Raw genomic sequence first — 18,350 nt, 5'->3', positions numbered from 1 at the left:
GGTGTCCCAGGGGGCACACCTAGGGACCCTGACTGATAGGATAACCACTGTCTCAAGCATTTTGGTTGCCATGGCCATGGACAGAGAAACAGTAGGGGGCGAGGGGAGGCGGGGCGGGGGAGGAATTTTGGATTGGGAATTAAATGCTCCATCCACCCAGGAAGTGAAGTAAATCAGTTCTTCCGAAAACGCATTGGCCAAAATGAATCTCAGGGATGCATCCAACCACATGCCCAGAGGGAGGAAAGACAGAAATATTGAACGAGTAGCCCTCATGACCACCACAAGCCAAGATCCAGCGATTCTCAGCATCAGGCCGCTTGTGTCCCTCTGTCCCCCAGCCTCCCACTGTGTGCGGGCTGCCTTCGTTGGCTACTTCTCCCCATGATGTGGTGTGATGGCCATTGGTGGTCCACACCCCACGTCCTCCCACCTCAAGGCCCGTGAGAAAGCCGAGATCTCCTTCCTCAGCATCCAGACCTCAGCACATCTCAGAAAAAGGCCAGCTGGCCCTCCGTGGGCCATGGGCAGGTTGCTGGTGAAGATGCCTCCTCCCAGGGCCCCAAGGGGATGCTGACCCAGGAGGCTGTACTGTGCAGTATCCCTGCCACCTGCTGGCTCGGTGACCTCAGGCAACTCACTCAGCCTCTCTGAGCCTCACCTTCCTCAGCTGTAAGCCAGAGATAGTAACAGTATTGAGCTCTTGCCGATAAAGCACTTAGAATACAGGGGGCCCTGCGTGGATGTTTCGAAACACGACAGCTGTTGGCTGCTGTCAGCCAGGCTGGGGAGGCACAGAGTTGGGGGTCTGCTCACTTTCATTTGCAGTGAGCGTGCCTGCTCCTCCCCCGAGCTCCTCCCGTGTTGCGGTGCCCCACCCCCACGCCAGCACCTCCCCAGCTCCCTTCCTGGGCCTCCCAGGTCACACCCCCGCCGCGGCTGCCCCCGCCCCAATCCCCCTCCCTCTCAGCCTCCCAGGTGGGGGCCGACCGGGATGCCGCCAGAGCCCCGGCCGCCCCCGGCATCAGCACGGCCAGGACCTTGGGCCCCGCCGTGTGGATCTTCTCGTGCCGGTGCAGGTTGGAGCGCCGGCTGAAGCTCTTGCCGCGTAGGGCTTCTCGCCGGTGTGCGTGCAGCTGTGGGCCATGAGGTTGGAACGCCGGCTGAAGCACATGCTGCACTCGGGGCACGGGTAGGGCTTGACCCTGGTGTGGGGGCGCTGGTGCGCTGTGTGACCTCGAGGGCCACCTTGGAAGGTGGAATATCCCAATCCTACGTGCACAGCGATAACCAGGTAATATAGCACTTTCCATTTGCCAAGCACCGTTCCAGCATTTTCCCTGTATGAATTCATTTACTCCTCCATCACTTCCCTGTGAGTAGGAACTATTATTATCCCCACTTTACAAATGAAGAGCCTGGTGACTTGCAGCCAGTAAACGGCAGAGCTGGGCTCTGAATTCAAGCCAGTCTAGCCTGCGAGCCCACATCCCTCATCATGGCACTCTGCTTCTTCTGCAAAACAGCGACAAGAAATCCACTTAGCCCTGGCTGCTGTGGGAAGACCAAATAAGGTGAAAGACTTCATTTACTAAAGAAAAGAGATAATTTAGCAAAGCTGCAGTGATGATTAGGATGATGATGATGGTGATGATGATGGTGATGATGACGGTGATGATGGTGATGATGATGATGATGATGATGATGATGATGGTGATGATGGTGATGATGATGGTGATGATGGTGATGACGGTGATGACGATGATGATGATGATTATGATGGTGATGATGATGTTGATGATGGTGATGATGGTGGTGATGATGGTGGTGATGATGATGGTGATGGTGATGATGATGATGATGATGGTGATGGTGGTGATGATGGTGATGATGATGGTGATGATGGTGATGATGGTGACGATAATGGTGAAGGTGATGATGAGGTGGGGATGGTGGTGACAGTGACGATGCTGTGATGAAGATGATGATGGTAGCAATGGTGATGATGATGGTGGCGGTGATGCTGTCCCTCAGGACCCTTTCCTGTCCCTTGGGGCCATATCTCAGAGCAGAAGTCTGACTGTGTCCAGAAGCCAGAGGACAGGGAAGGCCTGTGCAGTGAGAGAGAGTTTTTCACAAAACAGTTAGAGATAATATGATTCCAAAAGTTCCCCTTTCTCTTTTTTTTTTTTTTAATTTATTTATTTATTTATTTATTTTTGGCTGTGTTGGGTCTTCGTTTCTGTGCGAGGGCTTTCTCTAGTTGCGGTGAGCGGGGGCCACTCTTCATCGCGGTGCGCGGGCCTCTCACTATCGCGGCCTCTCTTGTTGTGGAGCACAGGCTCCAGACGCGCAGGCTCAGCAGTTGTGGCTCACGGGCCTAGTTGCTCCACGGCATGTGGGATCTTCCCAGACCAGGGCTCGAACCCGTGTCCCCTGCATTGGCAGGCGGATTCTCAACCACTGCGCCACCAGGGAAGCCCCCCCTTTCTCTTATAAGACAATTATGGTAGTGGAAGGGAATCCATTGTTTTTAAGGCCAGATTAATAACTTGTTAAATCCCGTGTTTGTCTCCACCCTTCCCTCTTTTGTTTAACATTTTCTTGGTCTATGAAATCCCAAAGTCTGGGAACCACTGGCTAACTGACCTAGAAAGAGTCCCTTTCTGAAACATTTGTTTCCTCTGGCAAAGATGTGGACAGGTACATACACACACACACACACACACACACGTTGACTACGCTCTCTGCTCCTTCGATCTGGAACCTCTGACCTCAGCCAAGGGCCTGCACCTGCCAGCTCTCAGGGCCCAGTGGTTCCCTGGGCAACAAGCACAGAGCTGCCACGTGGGGCTTAAGCAACAGGCAATTAAGAGTAATAATAACAATTAACAGCCCCTCCCCGCGGTCATTCAGTGGCTTCAGGAGCTACTCTGCTTAACCCTACGAACAGGTTCCAATCCCACTTACCCCTCCCGGGCCCAGCCCATATGTGGCCTCCACACAGATGTCACAGGGCTGGCCTGGCCAGATGTACTGCCTGGCCCACCTGCTCCCCCGCCCCCCCCCGCACAGTTATCTGACTGCTGGGGCCCTCAGTCCAGCCCGTGGAAAGTCAGCATCTGTTAGCTTTATCCTCACCCCACCCCCAGGATCCGGCGCCCCAGAGAACAGAGCTGCGGCCCCACCCCATCTGAGCATCCGTGTAATCCCTGCATTTGGGGCACAGGGCCTGACCTTCAGGCGGGCTTGATAAATGGTAACTAGATTTGAACAGGTACGCAATGCAAAATGCCAGGGAGGAGGGGACGAGGGACACGGAACACCTGGGTACACTGGGACTGGCTGCCAGGCACAGGGGATGTGCATGCAGCTCGGCTGGACCAATGCCCTCGGGCCACTCTGACAGTGTGCAGTGTATTTCTATTTGCTGATTTGCGATGGACTGTTGAGATTGGCTCAGCAAGCTCTGACATTGGGTATCTGCCAGGAGTTAAACACCAGCGGTGATACAGAGAGAAATAAGGGCAAATCCCCCCCTTTGAGCCCCGTAGAGAGCACGGAGACTCGGGTGCTCTCCAGGGGTCCCCTGGTGCGGCCTGCTGGTTCTGAGCCTGGGCCCTGGAGCCCGCCTGCCCGCCCGCCGGGGGCCCACCCTGCCCCTACTGTATAGCAGGATGTGCCTTTGCATCGGCAGTGCTCGCCAGCACCATCTGTAAAATGGGTCCAACCGTCGTACTTCCCTCGCTGGGCTGCTGTGACCAGCAAGTGGGAGTGGATCAGCCCAGATGGCCACAAATTGTGGCCCAGGGGAAGGACTCAATAAATGTTAGTGAGGACAAAGATGTTATTGACCCAGGTTCTTGGACTCTTTAATCAATAGAAATTGATGAGGCCAGACGAGAAATTCAGACAAAGCTTTACTGGGACTCATGGTGCAGCATAGGAAGAGAGAATAAGAAACAGGTTCCCTTGCTTGCTCCCCAAGCGGGGGGCGAGCTGGCTCCTTAAATGGGGTGAGGGCGGGGCAGATCGGTGGGCCGAGCCGGAGGAGGGGCTTAGGTGGTCTGCCCACCCCCTTGGTGGTGCCATGTGCAGGGATCATGCGTTGTACCCTGCTTTCCCTCCCTGTACCTCAGAAGTGGCAGCTGGGCTTTTGGATCTTTTTGCATCTTGTTGTTCATAATTTGCCCCGACTGTGCATGTGAGTGTTTATTTTTATTTATTTTTTAAATTTATTTTATTTATTTTTTTAAACATCCATCCCTCCCCTGGCCACAGTGACATTTTTTTAATTTTAATTTTATTTTTTTGTCTGTGCAGCATGTGGGATCTTAGTTCCCCAACCAGGGATCGAACCCGCGCCCCTTGCATTGGGAGCGCGGATTTATTTTTAGTCCCTTAGAGTTTCTTTGTATCTGTTGCTTGAGGAGATGTTTGTCCAGGAGCAAACACTCCGGTGAGGGGTCCCAGGTCCTTTGTATCTGTTGCTTGAGGAGACGTTTGTCTAGGGGCAAACACTCCAGTGAGGGGTCCCAGGTCCCAGCCTGTCTCAAAGACAGTGATGACACAGCAGAGGCACGCCGAGCAGAGGCGAGTGCCTCACTCCACAACGAGGACACCAAGGTCCTGCAGAGGGATTGGAAGGGTGGCGTGAAATGGAGCAAAAGCAGAGGGGCCACACTTGGCTGGACTTGGCGGGACCTGCAGAGTGACATGTACACCCTCTCCCTGGGGGCTGTGACAGTCAAATGAGTGAGTATAGGAGCGGCACTTGGAACAGGGCCTGGTACCCAGTCAGCACTCAATTAGTGTCAGGGACCGAGATGGTGATGAAGATGTTGTCACCGTTCAGGGAATTGTCACTTTCGTATTGTTGGAGCCTCCGGTGGAGTGATGGGAAAGGGGCAGTCATTGAGAACCCGGCCGCCGGTCCTTTAAGACATCACGAGCTGCTGTAACAAGCAAATCCCTAGAGTGTAGCACAAGGCAATACAAGTTTGTTGCTCCTTTTAAGAGCTAATGCACAGAGACCCAGGCTTTTGCCAAGAATCCCTGAGGATCCCATCATCCTGTCGAGCCTGGGAGTCCTAGCTTTGAGCTTGGAGAAGCAGCAAGAGAGGTTAGGGAGAGCTCCCTGGCCTCCATAGAAGCCAAGCTTGGAAGGGACACACACACACACACACACACACGCACGCACGCACGCACGCACGCACGCGTTCCATTGGTGGGAGCTGGTCACGTGGCCACACCTGGCTGCAAGGGGTGCTGGGAAATGTAGTCCTGGGCTGGACAGCTGCTCCTCCCAGCCCCCCAAAGGCAACACCACACCATGTAGAAAGGGAGCGTGTGTTTTTGCTGCACAGGCTGCCTCTGGGCATGAAAGGAGCCAAGAGGTATCAGCGCGACCCTTCTCAGTGCCCTTGCGTGTGTTCACTTTTCAGCCGAAAACGTGCATTTGGGTTTGAGTAAAATCACGTTCACCTTGGAAGGTGGTGTCAAGGAGACTGACAGCAGAGAGGGTCATAGGGTTTCAATGAGAGTTTGAGCCATTTTTCCTGAAGCCAATCACATAATTTCTCTGTATTTTTTCCAGGGTTTGGGAAAGAGTGCCCAGGAGATTTTATTTGGGGGAAAATATCTAAACAGTAAATCATAAGCTGCTGTATTTCTTGCATTTGTGTTGTTGTGGGTTTTTTTCCCTCCAGCTCTGAGCTATCGATTAAGTCTAATTATATCATTCATATAATTTCCCGTGAAATTTAAGTCGAAATTTGCTGAGTAAGGGAAGTAAGCAGGGGACTTAATTAGGAACTTAATCATGTTTGTTTGTTTGTTTCTAGGAGAAAGCAACTATAATCAGGAAGAATAACGATAAACATTTCCTTTCTCCCAAAGCAGTCATCCGCAGGTTCTCGGAGTTGCTAGACGGCTCGACAGCGTCACTTGAGAGTACCATTGTCACAGATTCTGTGTGCTGAGTGGACATGCTGCTGTTCTCGCCGGAACCTGCAGAGCCCTGTCTTCTTTGCAGAGAGCATCCTGCACCAGCCAGGGACCCTGGGACTTGCCTCCATTTGGGAATGGAGCTCATGACTCTCCAGTAGTCAACCTTGAGGTTCATCTGCGTCCCCCAGAGTTTGCAAAGTTAGGCCACAGAGCAGGACCTCGTCTTCCTCCCAGATCTTTCCACAGGAGAGCGGGTCTCACGCTTCGTAGGTCACATAAATGAGGGGCCCGGCCGGCCTCCCATGGTTTCAGCGTTCGGGGACCGTGACTTTCTAAACGATGTCTCTCTTCCCTCTCTGCAGAAACTCGTGCAGACCGCAGCAAGAAACTCTTCCGGCACTACACGGTCGGCTCCTATGACGGCTTCGATGCTTCCAGGTAAGATGTGATTCTTTCTCTGCCAGGCCCCCTCTGGTCAAAGATGCTCGTAGGTGTCCCAAAAGCGCTGGACCGTCTTGCATGGAGCACTTGGAACCCCTTGGCTTGCTTCACCCTATGGGTCCCGGTCACCCACTGCCCAAACATGGGCTGGGATGATGGAGACCAGCGTCTTCCAGAGGACCCGCCCGAGAGGTGGTCTCTGCGCCGCCTGCAGTTTGGGGTCGGGCTGGAGCGCACTTGTGGGATGGCCAAGGGAGAGAGCTGTCTTTCAAGGAGGAGGAAACCTGGCGTTGTTTTGGGGGAAAGCAGTACAAATGGTAAAGATGACAGTGCTTGGCCACAGGAGCCTTGAGGCAGCACCAACGTATCAGCATCCGCCCCGGGGGGTGGGGGGCGGAATATGAGAATGCCTCTGGGTTTCCCCTCCTCCAGCCCCCTACAGCCACCAATCTGCTTTCTGTCGCTAAGGATTTACCTGTTCTAGACTTTTCCTAGAAATGGAATCCTACAGTATGTCATCTTCCGTGAATGGCTTCTTTACCTAGAAGAATATTCTCAAGGTTCATCCATGCTGTAGCATGTATCAGTGCTTCATCCCTTTTTTCCTCTAATTTTTTACTGTGGTAAAATGTAGATAACATACAGCATGCTGTCTTAACCATTTTGAAGTGTACAGCTCAGTGGCATTAAGTACATTCACGTTCTTGTGCAACCATCACACCGTCCATTTCCAGAACACTTTCCATCTTCCCAAACTGAAACTCCATCCCCATGAAACACTCGCTCCCCTTCCCCTCCCCCAACCCCTGGCGCCCACCATCCTGCTGTCTGTCTTCATGAATTTGACTCCTCTAGGGACCTCGTATGAGTGGAGTCATACAGTATTTGTCCTTTTGTGTCTGGCTTCTCTCACTGAGCATCATGTCCTCAGAGTTCATCCCTGTTGGACCAGGTGTCACAGTGTCCTTCCTTTTGGAGGCTGAATAATATTCCTTTGTATGGATGGACCGCATTTTGTGTATCCATTCATCCGTGGATGGGCGCTTGAGGTGCTCCTACCTTCTGGCTGTTGTAAATACGCGGTTGTGGACATTTGTGTACAGATATTTTTTTGAACACCTGTTTCCAGTTCTTTGGGGTGTATACTGTGGAGTGGAACTGCTGGTTACCTGGTTTTAGCATTGACCTGTCCCAACCACCTTTCTCTTATAGACAAGATGCGCTATAACAGAAATGCCATTCCCAGCAGTGTAGCCGGTCCCCTCTTCCGGGGGGCTTTGCAGACTCTCCAGGTCTTGCTAAGATTGTCCACTTTTTTTACCTTAAAAGCCCAGGTTGTGATCCTTGGCTTGGCCACCAGCGCAGCCCCGAGAGGGCGCTCAGAGGCTGATGGCTTCCAGGGAGTTACACCCGCCCCTGGCTTCTGCTGATGAGTCTTTATCCGGGTCAGATGAGCCGTTTTTGCCTTAGCAGGAGGCCGTCTGTGAAAGTGGACCCTGGGCCCACGGTCGGGGTCAGCATGCTGTCATGCTTTGCTTCCGTTCTAGCAGGGAGGGCGCCTGAGGCTCCGAGGAGCCCAGAAGCTGTTGCCATGGTGACTTGGAGGCCTGTCCAGGCTGGGAGTGGGGCTTCAAGGGAAAGAGGGCCTCTGGATGCTGGAAAGGTCCAGGCCGTGTCTTGCCCTCAGGCCGTAGCTTTTGCAAAGCCATGTCCCCACGAGATCCGTTGTCAGCAGAGAGCAGCCAGCAGGCCACCCTTGGTGTGTCTGTGTGTGTGTGAGGGTGGGTGTGCATGCACACTCAGTGCTCGAGACGGGCAGGGCTGACTGAGCTGGGAAAAGAGAAGACCACGGGGCCAGGCTGTCTGGGCCACGTGTCCTGTGGCTGAGAACAGACCAGGGATGTTCACTGCAGGTCGGCCGACAGAGGGCATGTGGAACCATCGTAGCTGTTAAGCGATAGGACAGAGCCGTCTCGGGAGGTGATGAGCTCCCCATCGCCGGGGGAAGTCAAGCAGGGTGGGCATCGTCGTGGCGGAATGTCGTAGAAGTTTGGACTGAATGACCTCCGAGATCACGGCCAGGTCTGCATCCCTGTTTTGGCCCCAGATGAAGGCTTGCGTTCTACGTATATACTGACCACCTGCTCAGCGCCAGGGCGCAGGACCACAGAGGAGGGGGACAGCTGGACGCCCCTGGGTCACATGGTAGTTTCTGAGCAGATGGTAGAAGCTCCGACCTTGACCGCGGTTTAGGAGCCAGCCCTCCTCTCCCACAAGGAGGAATCGGGCCGTGGGCTTCACTTGACGAAGTGTCGCCACGAAAGAAATCAGAGTAACGATCGCGCTATTTGTTGACCTCCTGCCACGGGCCAGCCGCCTTGCATCGATCCCAGCACCGCCGACCACCCACCCGCCCAGCAACCTTGAAATTGGTGTCATTCTCCGCTTGGCAGGAGGTCGCTGGAGAGGAGACAGGAGGGCCTGAGTGTCTCAGACACAAGTGTCTGAGGCCATCAGAGTACAGAGCCCGTGCCCTCAGCCCCCCTAACCCCCCACCAAGGTGAAGATGTTACTGCCCCAGGCTGGCCAAGGGATCAGCCTGGGATTGAGGAAAGCTAGTTCAGGACAGAACCATCCCCCTGTGACGGGTATTGGGAGGATGGACAATGGTGTTGCCTTGGTTATCGCAGGGCCTCCGAGCTTTTCCATAAAGGGTGCAGGGGTCAGCCTGTGGCATCCTGCCGCCTCCCGGAACTGGCCTTATCCAGACTGTGAATTTGACAGAGGCCATGGAGGGTGGGCAGTGAGGGAGCCTGGGGCCCCGACGCACCATTGTCACCCACGCGGCTGGTGGGGGCGGCTCTGGAGCACATGCCACAGTGAGAGGCCGACCTCTGGTCCTCTGGGTGCACGGCAGAAAGCGTCCGAGGGAATTGCATGCCGCGGTGCGGGCTCAAACCAACCGGCCGCTTGTTAGCCTGCTTCCGAATTCATGTTAGACGTGGCCTAATGAGGCGCAGAGGTCTGGGGGCCGCGCCAGCCCCTGGGCCAATTACCTGCGGTCGGTGGTTGGGTGATCGTCCGGGCAGGCGGCTCGTGGCTGAGGCTGCCCCAGTGCCGACGCAAATGTGATGAAGGAACATGCCATGGGAAATGAGACTCAATGGAGACAGTTTCTGAATCAGGCAGGAGGTTTCTCCCCTTCCCACCCCCTCTTATGTCAAAAACTTTACTCAGAGATTCAGGGCTGAGAGCGGAATGGTGGGAACACACCCCGTCGTGGTTGAACGTGTCTAGTTGCTCCAGCTGATTCCCTCCTCAGATTTCCTGCCATCTACCCAGCCTGCACCTGACAAAAGGGTCTAGAAACGTGGACACGTGGTCAAGGTCAGACGGCAGAGGACCTGGGGGGCCATTTCTACAAGGACCTTACAAATATTTCAATGTCATTTTTAGAAACACTTCTCAACACTAGGGAGTGGAGTCTCAAGTTCTCACTGCCCTTAAATCAGATCCCGAGCCTTATTAGCTTGGGGCCTCCAGGGGGAGGCAGGGAGGACCTCAGGGTCTCATCCTAGGATGATTAGACTTCATCCATCCATCCACCCAACCAGGTACCCATCCATCCAACTACCTGTCTACTCAGCCAACCAGCCAGCTAGCTGTCTTCACAGCCATCTACCCATCCATCCATCCATCCATCCACTCAGCCATCTACCCATCCATCCACATCCATCCACATCCATCCATCCACTCAGCCATCTACCCATCCACCCATCCACCCATCCATCCACTCAGCCATCTACCCATCCATCCATCCATCCATCCATCCACCCATCCATCCACTCAGCCATCTACCCATCCATCCATCCATCTATCCAATTCATCCATCCATCCATTCATCCATCCACCTACCCATCCATCCACCTGCCCACTCATCCATCCATCCATTCATCCCCTCCATTCATCTATCCATCTGTTAGCAAGTATTCAACACAACCTAACTATTCAGGAAGCTAAGGGTATGGGGGTAAACAAGACAAGCTCAGTCTCTGACCTCATGTAGATTAAAGTCTAATTAGCGAAGACAACAACAAGGTTAACAAATAAATAAGCCAGAAAATCCCTCTTTGTGGTTATGCTGTGAAGCAAATCAGCAGTCCTGTCGGGCAGTCTCTTGGGCAGGTTGGGGAAGGCCCACTTTGGGTAGGGAGCCGGAAGGGCTCTCGGAGGAAATGACTTTTGAGTTGAAACCTGAAGGTCAAGGAGGAATCAGCGAATGCAAAGGCACTGGGGTGAAAAGAACCTGATGTGCAGGGTGGCAGGGGACGAGGAGGGCAGAGAAGACGATGTCAGGGAGGACCTGAGGCTTCGTGGAAGGAGTTTGCATTTTCCACGCTTGCAGTCAGAGGAGACTGGAGGGCTTTAAACACAAGAGTGACATGGTCTGGTTCACTTGGCTGCAGGAAAACAGACAGAAGGATGAATGGATGAGTTATGAGACCATTGCCGCCATCTTGGTGTGGTTTGGCGATGGTGGTTTGGCCTGGAGAGGAGGTGGAGAGGGAGGGGTGGGTGGATTCAAGGTATGGGGTGAAGCTGGAGTGGACGGAACCCGCCGAGGCACTGGATGTGGGGATGAGGGACAGCAAGGGGGGGCTCCCCACCTTCCCTTGGGTTTTGCAGGGAGGAGTACCCAGAGGTGAGGGGGCTTCAGACCCAGTACCTGCCGGCACCTCTTGTGCACCTCCAAAGCCGCACAGGCAGCTTCTCTTCCACTTGGAAGGAACGTGCTCACAAACAGCTCTGGGAAAGGGTCTCAGAAGGTGCAAGAGTTCATTATTCCTCTCCCTTGGTGAGACCAATTTGCTCTTAGAGATTGAATTAGAAGCATGGCAAATCATGCCCGTCCACCAGTTGAATATCCACTGTCCGTAGCTACTTATTTTCATGGCGTTCCGACATCATAGTCCAATTTTTATATCTTTTTAAATTGGTAATTGGAAATAGATACACACAGTTCAAAAATGCAGCGTGCACAAGTGCTACAGCGTGAAGAGTACAGCTCCCTGTCGTCCTTAGCATGCAGCCCCCGTTTCTGTCCCCAGAGAGAACCTGCGTTACTGGTTTCCTGAGGATCTTTCCAGAGATGGTCTCTGAGTACAGAAGCATGTGTGCAGATTATCTGAAGCCCTTTGAAGCCCTTGATAATAGAGCATGCTAAGTTTTCGATCTGACTTTCCAACTAAGTCCCTGTGTGACTTTGGGCAACTTGCTGTCCCTCTCTGAGCTTCAGTCCCTGACCCACAACCAGGTTTGCAGAGTGGAGATCATGCTTCCGACTGGTGCCATGTCCCCAGCGGTGTTCATGTAAGAATGAATGAAAAAACATGTGTTTAGCGCTTGCAGCTCCTTCGAAGCATGGGCTATATAAATCCAGAGAGATGCGGAATTGTGAACGCGTGTGTGGGTAGCTGGCTTTCCTTTGAAACCCTAACTCTGTGTTCTGGAAGACTGCCTCAGTGTGTAGGTAGTAAGAACTGAATGGCAAGAAGCATTGATTTCCCCCATTCTTCCTCCACCATCATTTTATATTTTTATATTTTTTATTATGCCTTAGACTCAAAAAAGAGGGATCAATCTCTGAGAACATGCTCCGGCTGGATTCGTAAGGAAACATACTCTTGTTTTTCTCTCTCTTAACTGATGGCTGGGCCCAGCGGTTAGTCATGGAGCCCTCGGGGCAGCTCCTTTGTGGTAGGGAAAGAGGTGGTTTTGCTTTTTATTCGATAGATATCTGTATTTTAAATTTTTTAATTTTTACATGTCTGCATCTTAATTTTTTTTATTCTAATTTTTAATTTTTTTAATGATGTATTGCTTTCGCAATTTTGTGAAACCAAGGAAGAGAGGGGTGGCTCTCTGGGCACAGAGTCAGAAGTCATCCCAACTGTGCATCCCCACTCTTCCGTCTCCCTCTCCCAGGGTGACCACTTGCGTACATATGGCCGCTGGGATCCAGGTCTCCATTGGCAGCAGTCACAGCCCCAGGGAATGTGCCCCAGTCTGAGCCTGTTATGGTTCCCCCCAAAAAATGCTCTTCTCTGCAGTCTGGTCCCCCTTCCTCCCTTTCTCCTCCCTTTCCTCCTCACTCAATTCATCACGAGGGTCTGAGGAGCCCTGCCCCCTCCCCCCGACGCCCTGCCGCCCCAGGTGGGGCCCCCTCAGTGCTGGTCCGCACTCTCTGTGCCCCCCTCCGCTGTCTGACTGCCCAGGAGACCCGCTCCTTAGTCACTCTCAGGCTAACATTTTCCCTCCCATCACAGATTTTGGTCCAAGTGCTACGTGCATGTAATAAAGTAAGTCATTAATTTAACCAAACCACAAGGCAGGGCTGGGAAAGGAAGGAAAACTTTGTCTTTCCACCTCTCCCCAGCCTCATCCACACAACCCCAGATGGCAGAGGGACCACTTTAACTGTTTTTGCTTCATTCTTCGGATGGTTACCTCCGTAACCCTCCGATTACCTCCTTATGTCTTAATTTAACAATGTAAAGCACCACTGATTCTTTGCTGTAGAAGATGAGGCTTTCATCCTTCTACCACTTCTCTCCCCAGTTTTGAACAGTTACTGTTGATCTGCTGATTACCTTTCAGTAACATTCTCAAATTCCTCTCTTGCTTAATAAATTTTAGACAGTATCACTTGACCCTTTGTTATAGTTATGTCCATATTTAAGCGTTCTAAGTTCTGTCTCTAAGTTGGATTCGAAAGTTAAAAACCGGCAGTACATTATTATGATAATGTAAACGTTTACATGAGTACCAGGAATGGGGCTAGGACGCCAGTTCCTCTTTATAGACCCATGAGAAGGGTCTTCCTCACATCACAGACCAGTGGATCCTTTTTTCTTCTACTCCGTCAGTTGTTCAAAATCATGACAAATTTTGTCTTAGCGTTAGGGTCATGATGTTCGCATTGCCTTTCTTCTCTTCTTGTGGGGGAAGAATTATGTCTTCTTTTGCATGTCATCAAAACATCATCCTGCTTCTTATGTATCACTGGAATCTCTGTCACTGTCATTGGAGGCCTCTGGCTCTCGGCCCCAGTGTGGCGTTCCCAGTGGACAGTTATCATTCTGGGTGTCCCCTTCCTTGAGCTACTGGATAAGAGCGCTGTGTCTTTATCCTTGTTCTGCTGGGACACACATTCGAGTAACAACCTCAAGAAAGGCACCTAGAGTATAAACTCTCATATCTGAAAAGTCTCCGATTTTCAGACGTGCTCAATTTTGCAGAATTCCAGATTCAAAGTGGTTATCCTTCTGAAGGATAAAGGCATCCCCTCCTTTTCATCTCACCTTTCCTTATTGCTGGTGACACGTTACAGTGCTGATTCTTTGTTTCCTCCCTGGAACTTTGTAGGAACGTCATTGTAGTCATTGCATCTATTTTCCTCACTGCTCTGAAATGCCCTGGTGATGGGCCTGGGTGTGAGTCTTATCTCTCTCCATTATCTTCACTCTCCTGGAGGCTCCTTCAGACTGAAGCAGCTTCAGCTTCAAGAATGTCCTTGTATCCTCCCCCTGAAAAGCTCCCTCACTTCTCCGTCTCTGTCTTTCTGGATTTCCTGCTGGACCATCTGAGTTCGTTCCCCTTGTCCCTTGTTCTTTCTCATGTTTTCTAACTCTCTGCCTTTTTGCTCTGTGTTCTGGGAACTTCCTTCAACTTCCCACCCGTCCCTGAAAGTTATTATTTTGGCCATCACATTTGTCATGTTCCAAGAGCTCTTCCTTTCAGTGATGGGATAAGCTTCTAAGGCTTGAGAAAAGTGGTTTCTGGGTTTTTGGGGGGATAAACCAGACAGCCTTGCATGGGCAGGTCTCTGCACACAGCTGCTCTCAAGGCAGAGCCCAGGCCGGTGTGTTTCCCTTTTGGAGTGAGCACGCACAGAGGAGCGGATGACGGGGTGGGGATGAGAGCAGGTCCCGGGGACGCCGGGTCCACGCTGGGTGGTGGAGAGCGGGGGTGCCCTCTGGTCAGGGAGGGGTGTGCGGTGCAGAGGGCTCAGACCCGCGCCCCCCGCCCCCAGCCTCACCTCACCAGCTCCATGACCCAGACAAGACCATTCACTCCGCTCCACCTGGTGTCGAAAACCAGCAAATCAGCAGCTGTGATTCTGCCTCGGCCACAGGGATTTGAATAGATAGTTATTCAGGAAGCAGAGCACAGGCCTGGCTCTTAGTATGTGTCCTGGTTGTGCTGTGGTTCCCAGCCCCTCAGGACAGCCAGGGGTTGCCGGCTTGGCGGGGTCAAGTGGACTCTGGCCTCAAAGCGCTGGACTTGGGGGCTTTGGGTCCTCCTGGTGTCCCCGGACCCATGTGAGGGGAGGTTGCTCTGGCCGGGGAAATACTCAGACCCTCTGCAATGGCAGGAGTCTCCTCTTGACCGGCCTGGGGACCCAGCTCAGAAACTGCTCTGCAGGGGGTCTCCTCCCAGGTTGGGGGAGGGGCGCTTTACCGGAGCTGCTGAGCCTGGCCGGCGAGGGCCCCAGGGCCACCCTCCTCCAGGGCCGAGAAGCTGAGGCTCTCAGGGGCCCAGGGCTCTCTCATCAGCCTTTTCAAGGAGGCTCTGGCCCCGTTTTCCTGGACCTCAAGGCCCCTGCCTGGGGGCCGGGGGGGTGGGTCTCTCCCCACAAGGGAGCCGCCTGGCTCGGTGCTCCCTCAGACCACATTTAGAACACGCCCAGGTGGCCAGCGGGTGTGTGGGCTGGGGGAGCGCAGGCGGATGGGGGGACGATGGAGAAACAGCCAAGGCGGAGCCGGGGGAGGCTGGGGTTCCGGGCACAGCTCCAGGCTGGACCCCACTGTGGCCTGCCTGTTCCCCACGGGGATGGAGCAGGTGAGGACCACGTGGTACAAGAACCTCCCAGCCCCCAGAGCACCCGGCCGGAGGACCCGGCTGGTTCTCCCTAATGTTTAACACGGTCACTGCCGCCAAAGCAGCCTCTGCCTCCGCGCACCTCCTGCCCGACTGTCTGGCCTCTCCCTGCCCCTGTCCTGTCTCCGCTCTGGGTTGTAGCTTTTGCCAGTGCCCATAGTGTGAATATTCCCGCCGTGGCTGATTTCAAGCTGCCCACGTGAGGTCACCAGATGCAGAGACAGCCCTGCGAGCAGGCAGGAGCCCCCACCGCCTCCCCTGGCCAATGTCCACATCCCTCCAACCCCCGCGGCCCTGGCTCAGGGTCTGAGACAGGGCCAGCCCTCAAATATGTGACCAGGTGAACTAATCTGAAATCCTGGGGGCAGCTTCAAGCCCAAGCCAACGGGCTCAGATGCCAGGGTCCCAGTCCCAGCTCTGACACTGGCCGCCTGCCTGGGCCTCAGTTTCCCCACCTGTAAAATGGCTACATCATCCCCAGTGTCTCTACTGGCTATAGACTCTACACTCTGCCTGAAACTGCTGTCACCACCAGCCGATGGGCACCTGTGAGTGAACCTCCTGGGAACTGCAGACCCTGAGATGCAGGCACAGGCAGCCAGTGGGGATGCCAGGCCAAGGAGGAGATGAGGAGGTTGGTTCTCAAAGTGGCACCCAGCCGGCCCTGGGGAGAAGCCCGTGCTGAATCCCCACTTCTGGCCAAGGCCTGGTGCTTCAGGCCCTCCTCCAAGAAGCAGTAGGGTCTTTGGTGTCTGACTTGGAGGAGCCAGAGGGAGAGGCAAGTAGACCCCCGTCACCTGAGCCAGGGGGTAGCTGGGGAGCTGCTCTGCCTTCGCCCCTTCCGTCCTGCACCTGCTACATCTGTCTCCTCCAGGACAGGACCGGGGCTGACTCTGACTTGTCACCTTTTCCCTGGTATCTGATGTAGGGCTTGGCAAGTGCTCAACCCTCAGAGCATGGGAAGTGGGGGGTGAAAGCGGATGCAGGGGATGTGGGGACAGGAAGTGGATAGATGGATGACTGATGGATGGGTGGATGGATGATGGATGGACAGATGATGGATGGGTGAGTGAATGGGTGGATGGATGATGGGTGAGCAGATGGGTGGATGGATGGGTGAATGAATAGATGGATGAATAGATGAGTAGATGGGTAGATAGATGAATGGGATGGAGGTGGATGGATGATGGATGGGTGGATGGAGGAGATGGATGGATGGGTGGATGGATGATGGGTGGATAGATGGATGACTGACGGATGGGTGGTTGGATGATAGATCAGTGGGTGGATGGATCGGTGAATGAATAGATGGATGAATAGATGAGTGGATGGGTGGATAACTGAATGGATGGAGATGGATGGATGGATGGATGGATGGATGGGTGGATGGAGGAGATGGGTGGATGGTTGCCTGAGTGAGTGGGTTGGTGGGTGAGTAGACGGAAGGAAGGCAGCCAAGCCAGGGCTCTGGCCTCCTCACGTAGAGCATAGGCATTTCCGAAGCAGACGTGGCCAGGTAGCAGACGGCAGCCACTGGCCTCTCCCTGATAGCCAGTCAACCGCAAGTCCTGTCGATTCCCCTGGCTGGGCCTCCTCCCCCATCGCTGCAGCCTGGGCCAGATTCAGATCCCCCCTCCCCCACCTCTCACCGGGACCGGGCTTCAGTCCTCTGACTCACCTCCCAGCTGCCAGCACCTTTGTCCCCCTCCCAGTCCGCCCACTCGAGTGGTATTTCTGAAATGTGAGTTTCCTGCACGCGTACAACCTGCACTGGACACAGTACATTCGGCGCCTTTGTGTGTCGTACGAGGACCTCTCCTCCCCCCGCAGGCCCCTCTGCTCCCCCCGTGGCGCTCTGTGCCTTTGCCCTGGCTGGCTCTGCTTCCCAACACACACTCACCCCACGGGAGCGTCCGTGTCCTGTTCTGTGCAGATGAGGAAACCCACAGCGGGGCGGCCAGGTGCGCTCAGCCTCAGCCTTATGAGGATTCGAGGGACTTTCTCCTTTAGCGCCATCTTATGCCCATTTTTGATATATTATGTTCTGCGAGGGCCCTTTTTTCCCTGTGTCTTCAAGAATCATTCCAGTGGGGCGTGCCCGCCTCACAGGCACAGTTTCCTTTAGGGGTGATGAACATTCTGGAACTACACAGAGCTGGTGGTTGCCCAGCATGGTAAATGCACTAACTTCCTCTGAAGTGTTCGCTTCACAGTGGTTAATTTCACGTTTTGTCGATTGCACTTCCATTTTTTTGAACAGAAAATAATCTAGCTTTTTCTAAAGGTGGGTTTAGTCCGAGGAGCAGGCAGGCAGGACCGGCCCCAGGCAGACAAGTGAAGGTAAGGGCCGGGTCCCGGGGCGTAGGGAGAGGAAAGGGGCAGCTGCCTTCTGCCCTCCAGGGCAGATGGACACCTGTCTCAGCCCCCAGGACACTGGCCCAGATGCAGCCCCCCGGGCCTGCAGGAAGGCGTGGCCTGGAAGCCCTGCTGCCTTCTCTCCCCGGGAGGTGGGTTACACCGTCTGCACCCCAGGATGTCTGTCCACACTCTGGGTGGCTCTAGCCAGCAAGCAGGGCTTTGCAGATTCCTGTCCGACTCCGCTAATCAAGGTCCAAGTGGAGGCTGCCGTGGTGGGCGGAAGCCTGGCGTGGCAGATGGCGCCGTTGTGTCCCCGGTCCCTGGCCTGGAGTTGGCCCTGCGGAGCCCAGGCTGTTTGTGGATGAACAGGGGCTGGAGGATGAGCAAAGGGGGCCTGGGGGGCCGGTGGGGAGGTGAGCTCTATGGAAGTTTGGAGCTGCCGAAGCCGGGTTCCGGCTGGAGATCGGGAGGTTCTTCTGTCCTGTTCCAAAAGTGTGCTCACAAATCACCTTTTCTGCCCAAGCCTCTGGGGACTCTCGGATAGGAAGGCGGGGGTCCCCTGGCAGCACCGCCTGGGAACGTGGCTGGGATTGAGGTCAGGGATCTGAGTCGGGTACCGAGCAAATGTTAGGGTCTTTGGTTTCATCTTTTTGTATCACGAT

General features: G+C 54.0%; 1 protein-coding gene across 1 annotated transcript in view; it reads left to right on the top strand.

Annotated features, from left to right (window-relative positions):
- SHANK2 (SH3 and multiple ankyrin repeat domains 2) overlaps positions 1-18,350 on the top strand; it is a 559,042-nt gene that overhangs the window by 363,867 nt on the left and 176,825 nt on the right. The window contains exon 15 of the mRNA XM_082476803.1: positions 6,312-6,387. Within this exon, the coding sequence (XP_082332929.1) occupies positions 6,312-6,387 (76 nt within the window). The remainder of the gene's footprint in view (positions 1-6,311; positions 6,388-18,350) is intronic.

This window comes from Balaenoptera physalus (assembly GCF_965194825.1).
Source record: "Balaenoptera physalus genome assembly, chromosome: 10".
NCBI classification, from domain to species: Eukaryota; Metazoa; Chordata; class Mammalia; order Artiodactyla; family Balaenopteridae; genus Balaenoptera; species Balaenoptera physalus.
Note: the sequence above shows the minus strand (reverse complement) of the source record. Positions and strands in the feature narration are given on the sequence as shown.